Consider the following 18424-nt stretch of genomic DNA (forward strand, 5'->3'; position numbering starts at 1 on the left):
CTGTTCCTCAGTGAATTGGGATGTTTAGTCAACTGTTCCTGCTTGCAAATTCCATGTGTTGTATGCTGGTAGCAAACTTTACCTATGTAAGTACATCCACATACACTCTTCTAGCACAAATACTCAGTTTTCCCCATCTTTCAGTCCAGGTCAGAAATCTTATATAAAACTAAATAAAACAAGAGTCCATGGCACCTTAAATACTAACAGTAGTTATAGGGCTGGGGATTTTTTCCTGTGTATCTGCTGGATTTCTACAGGACGGAATCTTGTTTCTAGCACAGAATTCACCATCTTGAGAGTCTGCTTCCAGGGGGCTGAAATGAAAAGGCTGAAAAGCATGGGGAGTACATTTGTAAAATGGGGCTACCTGGGAGTTTTATCAAGTTAGGGCTGTGAGAGATCCCCCTCTCTGAGTTTGCTTCTCCAAATCAGTTGCTCAGACGTTGATACAGAAACAATAGATTTATTGAAGCCTTCAGGAGATGAGACAGGCACAGGTAGAAAGTTGCAAGTGAGGGGCTATACGGGTTTACAGAATATATTGACTCCAGGGCACTGGGGCACTGGGGTTCACACTTATTGTTATGGGAAGTTACAAGCTTGGCATAATACAAAACATCAGACGGATCCCAGGAAGTCTGGTGCGACTATCACACTTCCAAGGCCGCACCGGCCTGAGGGAGTACTGGCAGGAAGAACAGCGGGGGGGGGAAGATACATGGGCCATCAGGCCTGGCGCCTGAGACCAGAAGGTGTGAACTGCTTTTACGAGTTCACTGATAACACCGCAGGTGATGGAAAGCAGAGACACAAAGACAGAGACCCTCACATTCTGCCCCCCTTAAGGCCCCCCTCCGAGAGGACGAGGCTTATCGGGATAAGCGAGGTGGAATTCTCGGACCAAGCGAGGAGCTGCCATGTGGGGTGCGGCCACCCATTCGTCATGAGCGGAGCCAAGGTTTTTCCAGCGAACAAAGTAAAACAGTTTCCCTTTCTTCCATTTGGAATCTAAAACCTTGGATATTTCCAAATGGGTATCCCCTCCTACTACGGTAGGAATCTCATGAGCGGGAGGGGGGTGGAACTGGGGAGCTGCTACATAAGGTTTGAGGAGGCTTATATGGAAGACTGGATGAACTCCCTTGAGAGTCTTAGGGAGACTCAGTTCCACGGTAACCTCGTTGATTACTCTGGTAATGGGGAAAGGTCCTACATAACGGTCGCTCAGTTTTTTGCAGGGGCGAAGAGAGCGGAGGTTTTTGGTGGACAGATAGACTTGCTCCCCCACCTTGAGTTCCCACCCCGGAGACCGGTGTTTGTCTGCTTGTTCCTTGTACTTGCTTTTTGCCCTTTCCAGATTTTTGAGCAACCATGGCCAGGTGGATTTAACCACCTGAATCCACTCCTGAAGATCAGGGGTAGACTGGAGCTCTGGCGAGACGGGGGCAGAACCGAAAGGGCCAAAATCCGTCCCGTATATAACTTGGAAGGGACTAAAGCCGGTAGAGGAATGAGGCGCATTGTTGTACGCATATTCGGCAAATGGCAGCAGGTCGACCCAGTCGTCCTGGTGGAAATTTACATAGCAACGCAAATAACATTCTACTACCGCATTTACTCGTTCTGTTTGACCATCCGTTTGGGGGTGATAGGCGGAAGAAAGGCCCTGTTCCTCCACTCCCATTAACTTTAGGAAAGCCCGCCAGAATTTGGCAACAAACTGGACCCCCCGGTCGGAGAGGACCTTCCTCGGGATCGAGTGTAGCCTGAGGACGTGCGTGATGAACAGTTTAGCTAAGCCCTGGGCTGAAGGAAGACCTGCACATGGAACGAAATGAACCTGTTTGGAAAAAAGGTCTGTGATAACCCAGAGAACCGTTTTCCCCCGACTTGGAGGTAGGTCGGTGATAAAATCCATGGCGATGACTTCCCAGGGACGGGAGGGGTTCTCAAGCGGTTTGAGAAGCCCCGGGGGTTTTCCCATCCGTTTCTTGGCTGTGGCGCAGGTGGGGCAGCTGCGCACATACAACTCTACATCAGATCTCATACCGGGCCACCAGAATTGCCTTCGAACCAGGTGAAGCGTTTTTATGAAACCAAAATGACCCGCTAGCCTGGCCCCATGTACAAGTCCCAATACTTCTTTGCGAAGGGAAGATGGGACATATAATTTCCCCCCTTGCACCCACCAAGTGTTGGTTCGTTCCAAGCCAGTGGGGAGGAGATGGTGCTCCTCCTCCTGTAAGGAGGCGTCTCGGAGTCGCTGTTGGAATGCTTCCGGGATACCTTTGAGCGTAGGGGGGGTCTCCGGTTGGCGGGCTTGGGATCGGGTGGTGACGGCCAAGTCAGGAACTTCCCCTCGCTGTTCGGGAGTGAACAGGGAGTCGACGGGGCGATCGAAATCGTTGCGATACTGGGGAAGTCGTGACAAAGCATCAGCTAGGGCATTTTCTTTGCCAGGGACATGTTTGAGGGTGAACCGGAATTTTGCAAAAAATTGGGCCCACCGAATTTGTTTGGCATTGAGTTTTCTAGCTCCCTTGAGAGCTTCAAGATTCTTGTGATCTGTGCACACTTCGAACGGCAGCTCGGCCCCCTCCAAGAAGTGTCTCCATATGGTAAGGGCATGTTTGACCGCTGCTGCCTCCTTCTCCCAAATGGCCCAGTTGATTTCGGACTGGGAAAACTTCTTGGAGAAGTAGGCGCATGGCCTCAACCGTCCCCCCTCATCCCTCTGCAATAGGGCCCCGCCCATGGCTACATCCGAGGCATCCACCTGCACCACGAAGGGCTTGGTGCAATCCGGGTGAGCCAAAACGGGTTCGGATGAAAAAAGTAGCTTTAAACGTTCAAAAGCTTGCTGGCACTGGGGAGACCATTGCAGACGGGCTGAGGGGAGTGCGGCGCTAGCCCCCCTGTCCTTGGTACGCAACAGGGCAGTGAGGGGAAGCGCAACTTGGGCAAAGTTGGGAATGAAATTCCGGTAAAAGTTGGCAAACCCCAAAAACTGTTGAAGTTGGCGGCGGGTAGTGGGGGTTTCCCAGTCCCGCACCGCCTGGACCTTGGCGGGGTCCATTTCCAACCCTTGGTGGGAAATCACATACCCCAGAAATGTAATAGAAGGTTGGTGGAATTCACACTTGGACACCTTAGCATACAGTTTGTGCTCCCGCAGCCGCTGGAGCACTTCTCGCACTAGGCGCACATGTTCTTCCATGGTTTCAGAGTAAATAAGAATGTCATCGAGAAATACCACCACCCCCCGAAACAGTAAATCATGCAAAACTTCATTAATTAATTGCATAAAGACACTCGGAGCCCCCGAAAGTCCGAACGGCATGACCAGGTACTCAAACATCCCAAAACAACTGGAAAAGGCCGTTTTGGGTTCGTCTCCTTCTTTGATGCGAATGCGGTGGTAGGCTTCTACCAAGTCCAGTTTGGTGAAGATTCGGCCCTCCTTTAATTGTGCTAGAAGGTCAGGAATAAGAGGGAGGGGGTAAGCATTAGACTGGGTGACTGCGTTCAGTCTGCGAAAGTCAATACACAGTCTTAAATCTCCCGTCTTTTTCTTTACAAAGAAAGCTGGGGCTGAATAAGGAGCCTTGGAGGGGCGTATGAAACCCCTCGCCAGATTGACATCCAGATAGTCTCGCAATACAGTCTTTTCACTAGGGCTCATGGGGTAAACCTTCCCCTTAGACAGTTTGCCTTCCCCTACAATCTCGATGGCACAGTCCGTTTCTCTGTGGGGAGGCAGTTCGTCGCACTCTCTAACATCGAAAACATCAGTAAACTGCGAGTACTCAGAGGGTAATTGAGGAGAGACTGGGGCGGGGGACCCTACCAGTGCGGCGGCTGGAGTTCTGAGTACCCGTTCCTTGTCATGCAATCCACAGGGGTTTTCGGGGAAGGACAGCACCCGTTTAACCCAATCAATGGAGGGATTGTGTCCCCGTAACCAGTTCATCCCTAACACCACAGGGGTTACAATAGGGGCGATGGTGAAATACAACCGTTCCCAATGTTCCCCCACGGACATAATCACGGCTGCAGTTCTGTGGGTCACAGGGCCCCGTTTAAAGTCACTCCCGTCCATTTGGGAAAAACGGAGGGGTCCCGGAAGCCGCTTGCGCCGGACACCCAACTTCTTGGCAGTTTCCTCATTTATCATGGTGCGGGCACACCCCGAGTCGACCAACGCGGGGACCTCTAACGGGGGACCCCCTTTGGGTAGGGACAGATGAACACGCACAAATACATTGTCCTCTTGGGCGCTTACCATCGGTGGAGCTCCTTGCACAACGATAGGGACGGTCTGCTGCGGAGCCCCCTCTACAGCAGACCGACGGCGTTTTTTGCCGGCTGTTCCCACTCTTCCTCCTCGCTGGAAGAGGGGGACGGGGTGGTGGCTTCCGGGGAGCCGTCCGAATCAAAGACGGTATTTGTAATCCGGGACCCCGATGGGACCGTAGAGTCGGATGCCCCATCCTGGGGGCGCGCGTGGAGAGCGGAGGGTGCGCCGGAGCGCCGGCTCAGTGGTCCACTTCTGCGGCGAGGCTGGCTGTCGGCGGCCGGTTTCGTCGGCTCGGCCTGGGTTTGGCGGGGGGGGGTCGGACGGCCTGAGCGAGAGGGGCATTGCGATGCAAAGTGACCCTTTCCCCCGCAGATCAGGCAGACGCCGGCCTCGAACCGCTTGCGGCGTTCCGCCGCCGAGAGACCCCCGCCACCCCCTTGCCGGAGTTCCCGGCCACGGTCACCTCGGGGCCTGGGGTCTCGCCCAAGCCGTTGCTTGGACAAGTTCAGGAGTTGTTTGCGATTCTCGATGTCAGCAGCATGGCGAACCCAACCTTCCACATCCGGGGGGTTCCCTTGCATGAAGGCCCAATGTTGGAGGTCTGGGTCGAGACCCTCCCTGAAACATTGTACCAAGGTAGCTTCACTCCAGTCCAGAATTCGGCTAGCCAGTGACTGGAACTCACTTGCATACTGCGCCACCGACTTAGTCCCTTGGCGCAGTTGCATCAGGGAGGCTTTAGCCCGCTCACCCAGAGTCGGGTCCTCAAAACGGTTTCGGAGTGCTACCATGAACTCGTCCAGGGTTCGCAGCACCGGCGAGCGGAGTTCATACTGCAACACCATCCAGGCAGCCGCCTCCCCTTGCAGTAAGGAAGCCACGTACTGCACCCGGGACTCCTCAGAAACGAAGGTTCGGCCTTGTTCCCGCATAAAAATGTCTACTTGGACCATAAAAAAGGTCAACTGGTCTCCCGACCCGTCATACGTGACTTTCAGGTCCCGACGGGCCGGGGGGGCAGGGGTTGCGGGCGGAACTACCGGCGCCCCGTCCGGGGGAGCACCGGCTGGAGGTTGCAACTTCAGCGCATCTAGGGTCGTGGCCATCTCACCCATTACGCGTTGCATGATCTCCATCTGCTCCTGCATAGCCCGGCGGTCTTCCTGCCACTGCTTTCGTTCTTCCTCCATGAGGGCCTCTTTGCGGGCCGGGTCCCCTTCGAGTCCCGTGCTGGGGAAGGCCAACCGGCGATCCTTCGCCGCAGTCCGCGAGAGCGACCAGCCCTTGGGAGAGTCCAGCCAATAAGTAAGCCCCCGGGGACGTCCGTCCCGATCTTGGTCGGGGGCGCGATCCTTCGGTTTCTTTGGCTTGGCACCCTCCTCCTTCGGGTCCGGCTTCTCCGGCTCATCCGGTTCCTTGGGGGCATCGGGGTTAGGGGTGGTGTCCTCGTCGGCTGACATTCTGTCCAAAGCGGTACAGCTGCAGTCCGAGAGGCAAGGACTTGCAACTTAATGTGAGAGATCCCCCTCTCTGAGTTTGCTTCTCCAAATCAGTTGCTCAGACGTTGATACAGAAACAATAGATTTATTGAAGCCTTCAGGAGATGAGACAGGCACAGGTAGAAAGTTGCAAGTGAGGGGCTATACGGGTTTACAGAATATATTGACTCCAGGGCACTGGGGCACTGGGGTTCACACTTATTGTTATGGGAAGTTACAAGCTTGGCATAATACAAAACATCAGACGGATCCCAGGAAGTCTGGTGCGACTATCACACTTCCAAGGCCGCACCGGCCTGAGGGAGTACTGGCAGGAAGAACAGCGGGGGGGGGAAGATACATGGGCCATCAGGCCTGGCGCCTGAGACCAGAAGGTGTGAACTGCTTTTACGAGTTCACTGATAACACCGCAGGTGATGGAAAGCAGAGACACAAAGACAGAGACCCTCACATTGGCTTTATTATTGCTTATGGCTACTGTTCCCCAATTTTAGAGCCTCCAACTCTGTGTTCCTTCAGTTAACTTTTTATAAAATACTGTCTATACTTGATAATTCCAGTCCCAGAACTTGGATTACCTTGGAGTAGAATTTGGAGTTCATTGTGGCTGGGCACAAACAGTGTTGACCACACATCAGCCTTGGGTGTGGTATGATCAGGGTTTCATCACCTCCTGTTGTATTGTAGACTCCCTGCTATGGTCAGAATCCTCCAACATTTAGTGGCAAGATAGTGTGGGGTATGGGGGAAATGCCATTTACCACCAGCACTTATTCCTGCTCCAGTCCATACTACTGCTTCCACATAGAAATAGCAGGAGCCTATCTATATACTTCTGTCCATCTACAATAGGAAGCCAGCGTGCCTAATTCCTAGTTTTATAGAGCTGATACCTGCTAGAATAGAAAGGAAATAAGGGAGCCTACCACACTGTTTCCCAGTGCTTCGTAGTAGGTAGCGAGAACCTTTTCTCTCCCATGGGGCACTCGAAGTTGATGGGCAATATTTTCAGGATGGATAAAATAAAGTACTGCTTTACTCAGCGTCATTGGACATATTGATGGCGACTAGCATAGGTGGCTTTAACAGAATTAAACAAATTAATGGAGAGAGGAACCTTGATATTCAGAGGCAATAAATCTCTGAATACCAATTCTAGGCAGCAACATCAAGGGAAGCCCTTGGCCTCTACACCCTTTTTGTTGGCCTTCCAGGGTGGCTATTTGGCCACTGTGTGAAACAAGATGCTGGACTAGATGGATTACTGGCCTTATCCAGCAGGGCTGCTCTTGTATTCTTAGGGAATCTCACTGAATTCTTAGCTATGCTTGTCTGGTGATCCCTTAGTGGCAAAAATGCTCATCCAAAGATTTCCAATAAATTGTTTTTTCCTGGGATCTGGCAGACACCAGGGAACTTTAGCAAAGCCATGGAGGTACTTTTCTTGCAATAACTAAGTTGTGGAAATGTGGACCCATGGCACCTGGAACTTTCCCCCCTCTATGCCCACTGAGGATGGAATGTGGGGGGAGTCTGAGGGAAGGACCAATGCATTCCCTCTTTCCTCCTGGGATTCTTCTCCTTAAAGTTTGTGAATTTCCAACAGAAGATCTGTGGAGTAAATCTGAAATGGAATGGAGCTGGGGGAATCCAATAATCCTTGCTTGTTTTTATTCAGACTTTGGTAGAATCATAGAGATGGAAGGGACCACCAGGGTCATGTAGTCCAACTCCCTGCACAATGCAGGAAATTAACAACTACCTCCCCCCACATCCCCAGTGACCCCAACCCTCCCCCCGCCATGCAGGATCCCACAATCAAAGCACTCCCAACAGATGGCCATCTAGCCTCTGCTTAAAGACCTCCAAAGACAGGGACTCTGCAACCCTCCGAGGCAGCACATTCCACCGTCAAACAGCCCTCACCGTCAGAAAGTTCTTCCTAATATTTAGGTGGAATCGCTTTTCTATTAGTTTAAATCCATTACTCCATGTCCTAGTCTCTGAAGCAACAGAGAACAAGCTAGTTCCCTCATCATGACATCCTTTCAAATATTTGAACATGGCTATCATGTCTCCCCTCAACCTTCTCTTCTCCAAACTAAACAAACCCAACTCCCTAAAAACTAAACAAACCCAACTCCCAGCTGAGAACAAGCCACCTTCATATCTTTTGAGGACGTTGCTTTTGTGCAAAGAGTGTGGTGAAACTCTGTGTATGCAGCCATTCTTGTTCTCTACATATATACTCTCTCATCACTTACACATATGGGTATGGAGAAAACCATCTCTTCAGAAAGCTGCATAGATGAATTGGTGTCTTTCAGATAATCAACTGACTGCTTTTGTAGTGTTTATTTGTGCATTGTAATATAGGCACAAGAACATCCACAATTAATTATCCATTATCATGGGTGGGGCATGTAAAGGTGGAGTGACTAGCCTACATTTTCCCCATTGTCCCCTTCAAGCTAGGAATGTATAATCTGTTGATGCCCTTGGGAGGCACAGATATACTAAAGCCCATTGCGAATCCAGATGTTCCTGCCTGCTTGAGACCTGATATGAGACAACTGCCCTTGTTGGGATATCAGCTGGTTCTGCCCACTTGTGTACCCTTTGCTCATGTATGGAGGTGGTGCTGTTGATATTTTTAGAATTTTGCATCAGCCAAAGATAGTATCATATCCATACATATTGTTAATAGCCATAAACGGACGCAGCTGGTCCATTTGCTGTTTGGAAGGCTTCCAGCAATGGGGAAAATTGCCACAAGACAGAGTGTGGTGAGCCACATGTTGCCCACCTTAACAGTAATTATTGATGGCACTTTAGCTTCCAGTCCTATGGGATTTCCCCCAGTAGTCGAAGTTTAGCTGAATTTTTTTCTTTTAAAATAAGTGCATATGGATATTGGTGGATTTTTCCTACTTAAAAGAAATAATGAACATTTTGGGCTCTCCCTTGTTTCTCTTTCATTTTGCAGTTCCAGAATTTATAATTCTGTTTTATCAGTTGTTAACTGATAATGCATTCATCCTTGTAGACTTCTTTTTTCTGCTATATACCTACCTGAACTGCTGATTTATATACACTGCCATCAAATTTTCTTTGAAAAAATGTATACAGAGATTTTTTATTTTGTATTGCTGCTCTTGCAGGTTTTAAACAAATACAAATTTTATACTGATTATACAGAATAATGACTTGTGGCTTTTGGCTCCCAGATTTGTCATTATTATGCTTTAATTGTTGCCAGTTACATTCTCAGTTATGCCAACCATCACTTTAAGGTTTAGCAAGCCAGCGCTTCTCATGCTTTTAAGAGGTACAAATTACGTGGTAAAGCTGTACCCTGTATGATGCCAACAACGGGATCTTGACTTCTTGTGTCTCATCAACTGCAAATTCTTCGCTATGTCAGAACATGTTTCAGTGTGGAGTTAAACTAGTCTGTATCCCAAACTCTATTTTTAAGGGATTAACTATTCTTAGACTCGCACTTGAGAAAATGTTGCTGCTGACCAGAAAAGGAATTCAGGTATGGTAACATTTCTGTGTCTTTATTAGATGTATAAACAACTGTGTTTCCTGCTGTGAAGCAATGTATGATTCTGTCTTGTATTATGGGCCCTTCTTCAATAATAAGCATAAAGAAGCATTTAATCTGTGCCATTTTAAATAGGGAAGGAGGTGATGCATATATAGCTAGCAGTTATATATTCAAAGAGTAATGGGATTTTGAGAGAAGCAGCTAACTGTTCATATGTGGGACTTCTAAATACCTGATCAGTATAGGTATTGCTTCAGGAAACCATCTATTCCTAATCTTCAGTGGGCTTTGTTGCTCAATAATAGAGCATAGTATAGCAATATGCCAGACTTTGATTTGCTAGCTAATTTATGACTATTCAAATCTATGTAATTCTTAGTTTTCTAGGAACAGCCCTAGTATATAGCCCTAATGTTGTTTGTTCTTCGTGGAGTGTTTCATGTATACACCCCTATAACATACAGGGGACCAGAGGAAGTCCTATCACTTCCTCTGTGCTGGGAGCGACAGACCAGGAAAAGGATCTTGGGGTGGTAGTGGATAGCTCAATGAAGGTGTCAACCCAGTGTGCGGCTGCTGTAAAAAAGGCAAATTCCATGCTGGCCATAATTAGACGAGGAATTGAGAAGGAAACTGCTGATATCATACTGCCCTTGGCTAGATTTATAATTAATTAAGCAGCAGACAATACATGCCAGCAAAAAGAATGGTTGTTGACATTTGTCTGCTATCCATTTATAGGCACAGTCAATGAGGTAACAGCCTGTACTGCTACTATTGCATGTTGTAGGATTTGGCTTTACATGCAAAAGACTTTCCCTTCACACTTAGTGCTGTTCAGAGTGTGTTCTTTCCAAGGTTGTCAAGTGATGTGAAGATAGGAAACGGGGGGGGGGAGTAATATCCCTAGTGTATAGAGGTCCCTCTGGGTTGAAATTCAGATGTGATTTGGATGAAAGCCTTTAATGAGTGCCATCTTAGGCTATCAGATTGTATTGACTAAAATCATCGTTGATGATTACTTTAATAGGCAGGTGGGTTTATTTTATTGTTTTACTTTTATTTGTTTCATTTGATGTCTGCTAAGACTGCTAAGCAAACGTCTTAGTCATGGGATAAGAGGACAAGTCCTCTTATGGATTGAGAGCTGGCTGAAAAATAGGAAACAGAGTAGGAATCAATGGTCAGTTCTCCCAATGGAGGGATGTGAGCAGTGGGGTCCCTCAGGGATCTGTGTTGGGGCCGGTGCTTTTCAACCTGTTCATCAATGACCTGGAGTTGGGGTTGAACAGCGAAGTAGCCAAGTTTGCAGATGACACCAAATTATTTAGGGTGGTTAAAACAAAATCGGACTGTGAAGAGCTCCAAAAGGATCTCTACAAACTGGAAGAATGGGCATTAAAATGGCAAATGAGATTCAATGTGAGCAAGTGTAAAGTGATGCATATTGGGGCAAAAAATCCCAACTTCACATACACACTGATGGGATCTGTGCTGTATGTGCTGGCCATAATTAGATGAGGAATTGAGAATAAAACTGCTGATATCATACTGCCCTTGTACAAATCTATGGTGAGACCACACTTGGAATACTGTGTATAGTTCTGGTCACACCTAAAAAAGGATATTACAGAGCTTAAGAAGGTGCAGAAAAGAGCAACCCAAATGAAAAGGGGACTAGAGAAACTGCCTTATGAGGAGCGGTTAAAACGCTTAGGGCTGTTTAGCTTGGAAAGGCAGCGGCTGAGGCTCCCCTCTTGATAGAGGTCTATAAAATTATGCATGGTTTGGAGAGAGTGGACAGGGAGACGTTTTTCTCCCTCTCCCATAATACTAAAACGCTGGAGGGTGAGAGATTCAAAACAGATAAAAGTATTTTTTCACACAACGCATAGTTAAATTGTGGAACTCCCTGTCCCAAAATGTGATGGCTGCCAACGTGGAAGGCTTTAAGAGGGGAGTGGACATGTTCATGGAGGAAAGGGGTATTCATGGCTACTAGTTAAAATGGATACTAGTCATGATGCATACCTATTCTCACCAGGATCAGAGGAGCATGCCTATTATCTTAGGTGCTGTGGAACACAGGCAGGATGGTGCTGCTGCAGTTGTCTTGTTTGGGGGCTTCCTAGAGGCACCTGGTTGGCCACTGTGTGAACAGACTGCTGGACTTGATGGGCCTTGGTCTGATCCAGCAGGGCTTTTCTTATGTTCTTATGTAATGTCTGCCCTTCTTGCTGAGATTCAAGGTGGATTACAAACAATAAAAAAACAATTTAATTGGAATATATACCATAAAACTGCCTGATATTTTCCTGACAGTAAAATCATAACCCTATTCCCTTTTATAAAGGTTTTTTTTATAAAAATACTAGTTTGTAGTATTTACTCTCCAAGGTACCTTCATATGGCTGTGTAGATTGCAAAGATTGGGGCATGAAGAAATTGGCTATTCTGGAATTACATAATTTTGGGAAGTAAGCAGTTTCATGGGGGAAAGGGCTTAGCAGGGAGGTTGGGACTTGAGGTATGACTTGAGGGGTTTTGGCAGACAAAGCATGATAAGGTCACATACTGTGGTTGAATTTTTTTTGCTGGGGAAAAAAGCTATTGATTAGTCACTGAGTATCTTGCAAAGTGGCTGTTTGGCCATCCAACCCATTTGAGCCTGGAGGCCCTGCAATATACTAAAGTCCCGGTTTCAATTTAAATCTCCCAGGGTCACCTGCAACATACAGTCATCTCTTCAACACTGACCTTTTGCAATAAAATGGCACAGGGTTTGGTAGTCCAGTGGAATAAATATGACACAAGGGGGATGTTAAAATTGCTGTAATGAATCTCAGGCATAGCCTTGGTTTTTCTTGAAGGGGGAGGGGAGCAGCATTTTCAGCATTTAGTATTACTTTAAATAAATCCCAAATCACCTTAAAGGTTTATGGACAATGTCCTAAAGTTATGTGCCCCAAAGCTGAGAAACAAGTCAGGGGCTGTTACTAACTAGACTCCCAGTTTGCTAGAGAAAGGGATGGTTTTCTTTCTTAACAACTGTCTGATAATATATATGATAAAACTAAGCCTAGTGGTACTTGAACCTGCCAGTCCTTCTCATATTTCTTTACTGAAGCATTCTTTGGAATACGCTACACCACTTCAAGCCTAGCTTCAAGATCTATTCATGCTGCTCTTCGTTAAACCCAGCAAGTTGGCACAAATCAATCACTACCTTTATTTGGCACAGACTACCTCCATGCTCTCTCTCTCTTAACAAGCTTTTATTTTTGTATCCATGTGACGACAGAAATTTCCCGGGAAAGGTCCAGACTGGCTACCGGCAGCTTGGAGTCAGCATTCTCTCTCCAGAAGCCAGCTGGGGTAGGCCTTTGTGAACTCCTCAGCATCTTCCCAGGGCCTTTCCTCATACTATGGACAACTTGTATTATAGGAATGAAGGAATTATTCAATTGGCAGCCACATCAAAGCAGCAGGGACTCCTTCTCGGCTTGAGGTATTGCCAGTTGTTCGTCTCAGAGTGAATATTCATGCCACAAGCTGCAAGGGAGGCATTCAGAACATGGTTATTCTGTAAGGATTCCAAATCTGGCATCTTAGTTGCCCTCTCTACTCCAAACTGCTCTCTACTGCCAAACAGCTGGACTGGACTGGGCTCCCTCCAGCGCCACAATGGCGGCACCCCAGCAGACACAATTTTACGGTCCACTTAAACACATGATACGTCTGGAGGCGTAGCATCCCATGGCTCTCAACTTTCAAGGCCAGTGAGCTCTTGGCCAGCAGGAAGGAGGAGACAAGAAAAAAATTAAAATTAATTAAAAAAATTAAGAGGAGCAAAAAAGGGCCCTAGAAAAAATAGAATAAAGGTTACTTATTCCCTCCCATCTAATGTTCTAAGAGACTTTGTAGCCACTGATATCCCGATGCTGGCTCCACTCCGGCAGTCAGATGCAGGACTGGATAAGGCATGCTGTGAACTGGAAAGAAGGGAAGCCAGACAGTTTGGTCTATATAGCAATGATGAAACTCATAGATCTGACCAGTGCCTCAAAGGAAGAGTACTGGAATAATCCGTTAGCAATTCTGAACTTTCTAAAGGAAGATAAGGACAATAACACATGCAGTTGGATTATAATACAAGACTAATAAAGGAAACTGCAAAGCTTCAAGGCTCAGATACGCTCTACATGGGGCTGTAGTGAATGTACTGACTGGAAATTCAGAATAGAGTAGAATGAGGAAGTGATACAGCTGGGGTGGGGCAGTCCTCCAACGTGCATGATCTTGCCTGCAATGAGCTTTTTAAGTGTCACGGTGCATGCACCCAGTGTGCTGTAGTTGGGAGTGCTAGACTAGGATCACCTGGTTTGAATTCCCCACTCTGCCATAAAAGCTTACTGACCTTGGGCCAGTCACTTGCTTTTAGCCTATCCCACCACACAGGGTGGTGGTTCTGAGGATAGAATGGAGAAGGGGTGAACACTAAGCTGCTTCGGATCCCAGTTGAGAAGCAATGCATTTAATAAATAAATCATAATGATACAATCATAGCCACTGGGATTTTCTACCATGATGAACCCGCATGTGATTTTACTATGCAGCTCCTGGAACAAGCTCCATGGGGGAAAAAAAGGGGGGGACAAGATTGCCCGTGTCCCTTCAGGGAGGACCCCACTCATCTATAAGAATTATGGATTCTTCTTTCCTCCTCTCCCACGTCCTTGCTGCATTTCCTCCAGTTCACCTTGAATCTAACCCCCTGGGGTGTCCTGCTCATTGATGCAATGGTTACAAAAACTGCCCAGCCCTTAGCCAAGCAGTCATGCTGCCTCTCTCCCATTGGCTAAGGCCTTCCACTGATAACCCAGCCTCCTCTTCCAAGCAGATTCCTGTACAGAACCTGGTATCCACCCTGGGGCTGAGGGAGTTGGAAGCAGAGCTGTACAAACCTGTGCATAATGGTGGGATTCCCCTTGTACTTCAGCAGCAGCTCTTGCACGGTGGTGGGAGGGTTGAGCCCCAGTAACTCCGCTCGCTCCCAACGCTGCAAGCGGGTGATTCCTGTCAGCAAAAGAAAGCACAGTGGTATGTCAGAAGGAGTGCCTCTCCCAAGAAGCCTTCTTGCAAGGCCAGCAGCTGCTGAAGTTGAGGCGGTCCAGGCAGACTATGCCCCCTCTCCTTTTCTTTTTCACATGTCTTGTCTGGGAGCTCTTACCAGTGCAGGGCCCAAATTCCCAGCTGAGATCAAACTGCTTCAACACCTCTGCCTGGTCTGGGTGCACAGCATCTTGCAGGAAGGCTTCGACCTGGACTGTCCCTGCATCTGATAAAACAAATGGATCAGAAAAGCCTCTGGTTTCCCTTCACTCCCTTCCAGGAGTTCACAGCATGCCTTATCCAGTCCTGCTAGCACTCCTCTGACCTGCTCTCTTCAACTCAACCACAGTCATGGTTTTTTTTGTATCCATCTCCTCCCCTCCACACACACACACTTTGATCTTGTGTGTGTGTGTGTGTGTGTGTGTGTGTGTGTGTGTGTGTAAAGTGCCATCAAGTTGCAGCAAGTTTATGGTCACCCTATGGGGTTTTCAAGGCAAGAGACTAACAGAGGTGGTTTTCCAGTGCCTTCCTCTGCATAGCAGCCCTGGTATTCCTTGGTGGATTCACATCCAAATACTAAGCAGGACTGACCCTGCTTAGCTTCCGAGATCTGATGAGATCCGGTTATACCATGCTGCCTTCCCTCCTTGATCTCATATACTGACCAAATACTCCTGTTACTTGCTGTATAAATAATGTATGCCCTTGTTAATGATTAACTTCTGTAGGTCATAACTAGACTAAGGCGGTGGGAATTATTAGGTAGAAAAGAACTGTTGGTACTCTTCGACATAACGAACGCAGAAAAGATATTAGGATTCTTCTAACTCCTGGAATGTTATTACTATATCACTTTACATTACGCAAGACCTCAATCACTCATTTTCACAACTATACTATCAGGCAAGTCATTAATATTTGCATGTTATAAAATGAGGAAGGGAGCAGGTGATTTGGTGCTCAGTCACCACGGTGGCGCAAATTTCCTAGGATGTTAGTATATGGTATTGCCCCCCCCCTTTTCTTCTCTTACTGCTGTGCATGGAACCCCTAGAACAAGCAGGACCCACCTGCCACATTACTACTGTACAAGTCACATGGTAAGTATCTTGCTGCTCAGCAATTCTCTCCAGAGCACCAGGAAGCTGGGACAGTGGGCTGAACAGAACTGGGGGATGTAGGAAGTGGTGGTAGCTGTCTTCTGCAAAGGAGCACTGCCATGTAACCCCTATCAAAACGAATAATTACACTGTTGTTTCTGGCATGGGTAAATGGCTGTAACTGTTTATCCATGCTAGAAACAAACACATTTCACCTTCCTTGTCAAATATAGGTAATCTCATTCGGTGTTCCTCCTGCACTAAGTGCAGATCTGAAAAGAAAGCTAGCAGCAGAAGACAGAAGTAGTACCACAGGACTCTTACATGTCATATATGTAGGACTGTCCCATGGGGAACTGCTCCCAAGAACCTGCATTTCTCAAATGGGGAGCCACTCCTTTGGTAACTGGCCTATGTTGTACTAACAGCTTGGACTTTAAAAATTGACTACTGATCATAGATATGTAAATAGCAATTACGAGCAGCAGGCAATCATAGAATCATAGAGTTGGAAGGGACCACCAGGGTCATCTAGTCCAGCCCCCTGCACAATGCATAGACAGTGCTTAATAAGGACACTTCATCCAGCCTTGCCAATACTCACCACAGGGAGGGCTCTGAGTCTTTACTTCCTTACTATCTCTTTTCTTCTTCTTCACCACTTGGAAAGAGTCTGTGATGAGACGCTTTCTGCCCATGGCTCCAGGAACATCAGCAGGCTTCTCCAAATGGGAGGCTGAGAAAAAGCAGAGCTAGTCTGAGCTTGTGGCTTTAGGTCCTGTTCCATCTTGGTCTGCCAACCTCCCGGGACTAGCTGGAGATCTCCTGCTATTATGACTGATCTCCAGCAGACAGAGATCAGTTCACCTGGAGAAAATGGCCGCTTTGGCAACGGCTCAATGGCATTGAAGTCCCCCCCCCCCGCCGCCTTCCTCACCTGTAGGTGGTGAAGACGGACCTGGCAATCCTAGTTCCACCCAATCTCAAAATGATAACCAGATCTGGCTCATCTCTGAAAATAAGGCTAGCTGAACACAAGCCTACCTAGAGGCGACCTCTGCGGATCTGAAACGTCTGCCTCCTAAACATTTGAGAGAGCCTCGGTTTACTAAGAGGGGAGGGAAAGGCAAGGTGTGCATGCTCAGAGGCCCTGCTCCAGGATGGCTTTCCATCTTCCGCAGCTCCGTGCTGGCGCCGACACGGCTCCGATGCTGAGCTGGAAGCGGCTCCGAGCCTGCTAAACGCTAGACCAGCCCCCTGACAAAGAGCGGGCAGAAAACCTTTCGCTCTCCACCCGATCCAAAGGATGCAGGATACGGCATCCCCGTACCTTTCCTGCTTTTGCCGGACTTCAAAAACAGCACCCAGATCCCCAAGACTCTCACCATTGGTTGACCCGGCCGGCCCTCCCAGAACACCCAAGAGCCCTGAATCAAACCGAAACACACACCTCCCGTCTCTCACTCCGACGGCAGCCGGGACCCCTCCCCGGCCCGGCGGAGGGGTCTCCTCGCGAGGCCGCGCAGAAGAGTGCGCAGCTGCCCGGCCCGCGGGTGCCGGGGGTGGTTCGTCTCCGCCAATGGCAGGGCTGCTTTCGCTTTGCGTTAAAGGCGCAGGCGGAGAAGGGAGCCCGCGGCAGCAGGGCGGCGGCGGCGGCGGCCAGCTGGGATGCGGGCGAGGTGCGGCTGGGCGCGGGCGGGGAAGGCGGCGCTGCAGCGCTCGAGAGAGGCTGCGTTAAGAACCGAATGTGCTAAATTCTTTAATAATATGTGGGAAAAGGCCGCTGCATATCGGGATAAACGGGCAAAAACGGATTTCATTCAGTTACTTAGGGAGCTATAGAAATTAGTCTTTTTAAAATATCTATACATTATGTTAACAATAAGTTTAAAACTGATATGACACTTCTGCGGAAGTCAGGTGAAGGGTCACATGGGGTGATGGGTGGTGGGATATCTTATAAGAATTCACAATTATATTCAAAAATTGTATTAATGAATATATATTGATACTCCTGGTTTTTTATTGTTATTTTAGGTTTTTTTCTTGTTTGTTTTTAATGTTATAATTTTCTTTTTTGTATGTTATAAAACTTAATAATAATAATAAAAAGAACAGAATGTGTGTGTGTGTGTGTGTGTGTGTGTTTCCCCCCAACCTCCGACCACGTTTTGCTGTGGGGGAATTTAACAGGTCCCCCAGGCGGCCCCCTTCGCAAGTACCCACTCAGCAGCTTGACCAAGCAATGCAGACAGGCTTCGTTCAGTTGTAAAGCAGGCCGACGCTGACTTCGTTGGCGCGGCATTCATGAATGATCGTTTTGTGACTTATTTCTGAGTAATGGGACAGCGTAGGTACAATATTCAGCAAGCGGTGCGTGAGGGCGATATTGGCAGGGACTTCCTGGCTGTGCGCACCCATCCGTTCTAGGGAGCAAGCCCACACAGTGAATGCATGGGGATTAAGACAAGTCCAGACTTGTCCGTGGTACACCACAGAAGGTTCCCCAAGCAGGTTTTGCTTTCCGCTTCTCTCTGAAGGTGTGTATGCAAACGTGGGCACTCTTTTGTTAAGGGTTTTCACTTTTCCATGGATTCCATGTTGCCTGGAGGGCAGGAGGAAACACTGGCTGCTTAGAGCAGCTAAAATGGAATAAATGCGCCAGAAGCTGCTCCTCATCTAGGGTAGCCTTTGGCCTAGATCTGACCCTGCTCCCCCGGTCAAATCTGAATGTTGGTGGTGTCAAAATGGTTGGACCAGTTGCACCAGGTATTTTGCCTGAAGGCAAGGAAGGAAGGATCCACTTTTCCTGGTGTGGCTTTCGCTTGCCCCAGCAATGCACAGATTGGCAACCTCG

The 18424-nt window shown here is 48.1% G+C and overlaps 1 protein-coding gene across 1 annotated transcript; it reads right to left on the reverse strand.

Moving 5' to 3' along the window:
• Nucleotides 1-12741: 12741 nt before the first annotated feature.
• POLD4 (DNA polymerase delta 4, accessory subunit) lies at nucleotides 12742-16293 on the reverse strand. Its single transcript, XM_056852244.1, has 4 exons — nucleotides 16172-16293; nucleotides 14583-14690; nucleotides 14317-14428; nucleotides 12742-12904 (listed from the first exon to the last, which is right to left on the reverse strand). The coding sequence occupies exons 1-4, from the start codon at nucleotides 16263-16265 to the stop codon at nucleotides 12880-12882; spliced, it is 339 nt and encodes a 112-aa protein (XP_056708222.1). The 5' UTR covers nucleotides 16266-16293; the 3' UTR covers nucleotides 12742-12879.
• Between the last annotated feature and the right edge of the window lie 2131 nt (nucleotides 16294-18424).

This window comes from Euleptes europaea, chromosome 6, assembly GCF_029931775.1.
Source record: "Euleptes europaea isolate rEulEur1 chromosome 6, rEulEur1.hap1, whole genome shotgun sequence".
Lineage (NCBI taxonomy): Eukaryota > Metazoa > Chordata > Lepidosauria > Squamata > Sphaerodactylidae > Euleptes > Euleptes europaea.

Excerpts from the sequence above, each read along its gene's own strand:
- POLD4 (XM_056852244.1), bottom strand. The coding sequence starts at position 16,265 with ATGGGCAGAAAGCGTCTCATCACAGACTCTTTCCAAGTGGTGAAGAAG. Across the intron at positions 14,429-14,582 it reads GGAATTTGGGCCCTGCACTG|GAATCACCCGCTTGCAGCGT; the intron begins GTAAGAGCTCCC and ends TTTTGCTGACAG. Across the intron at positions 12,905-14,316 it reads AATCCCACCATTATGCACAG|CTTGTGGCATGAATATTCAC; the intron begins GTTTGTACAGCT and ends CCTCCCTTGCAG.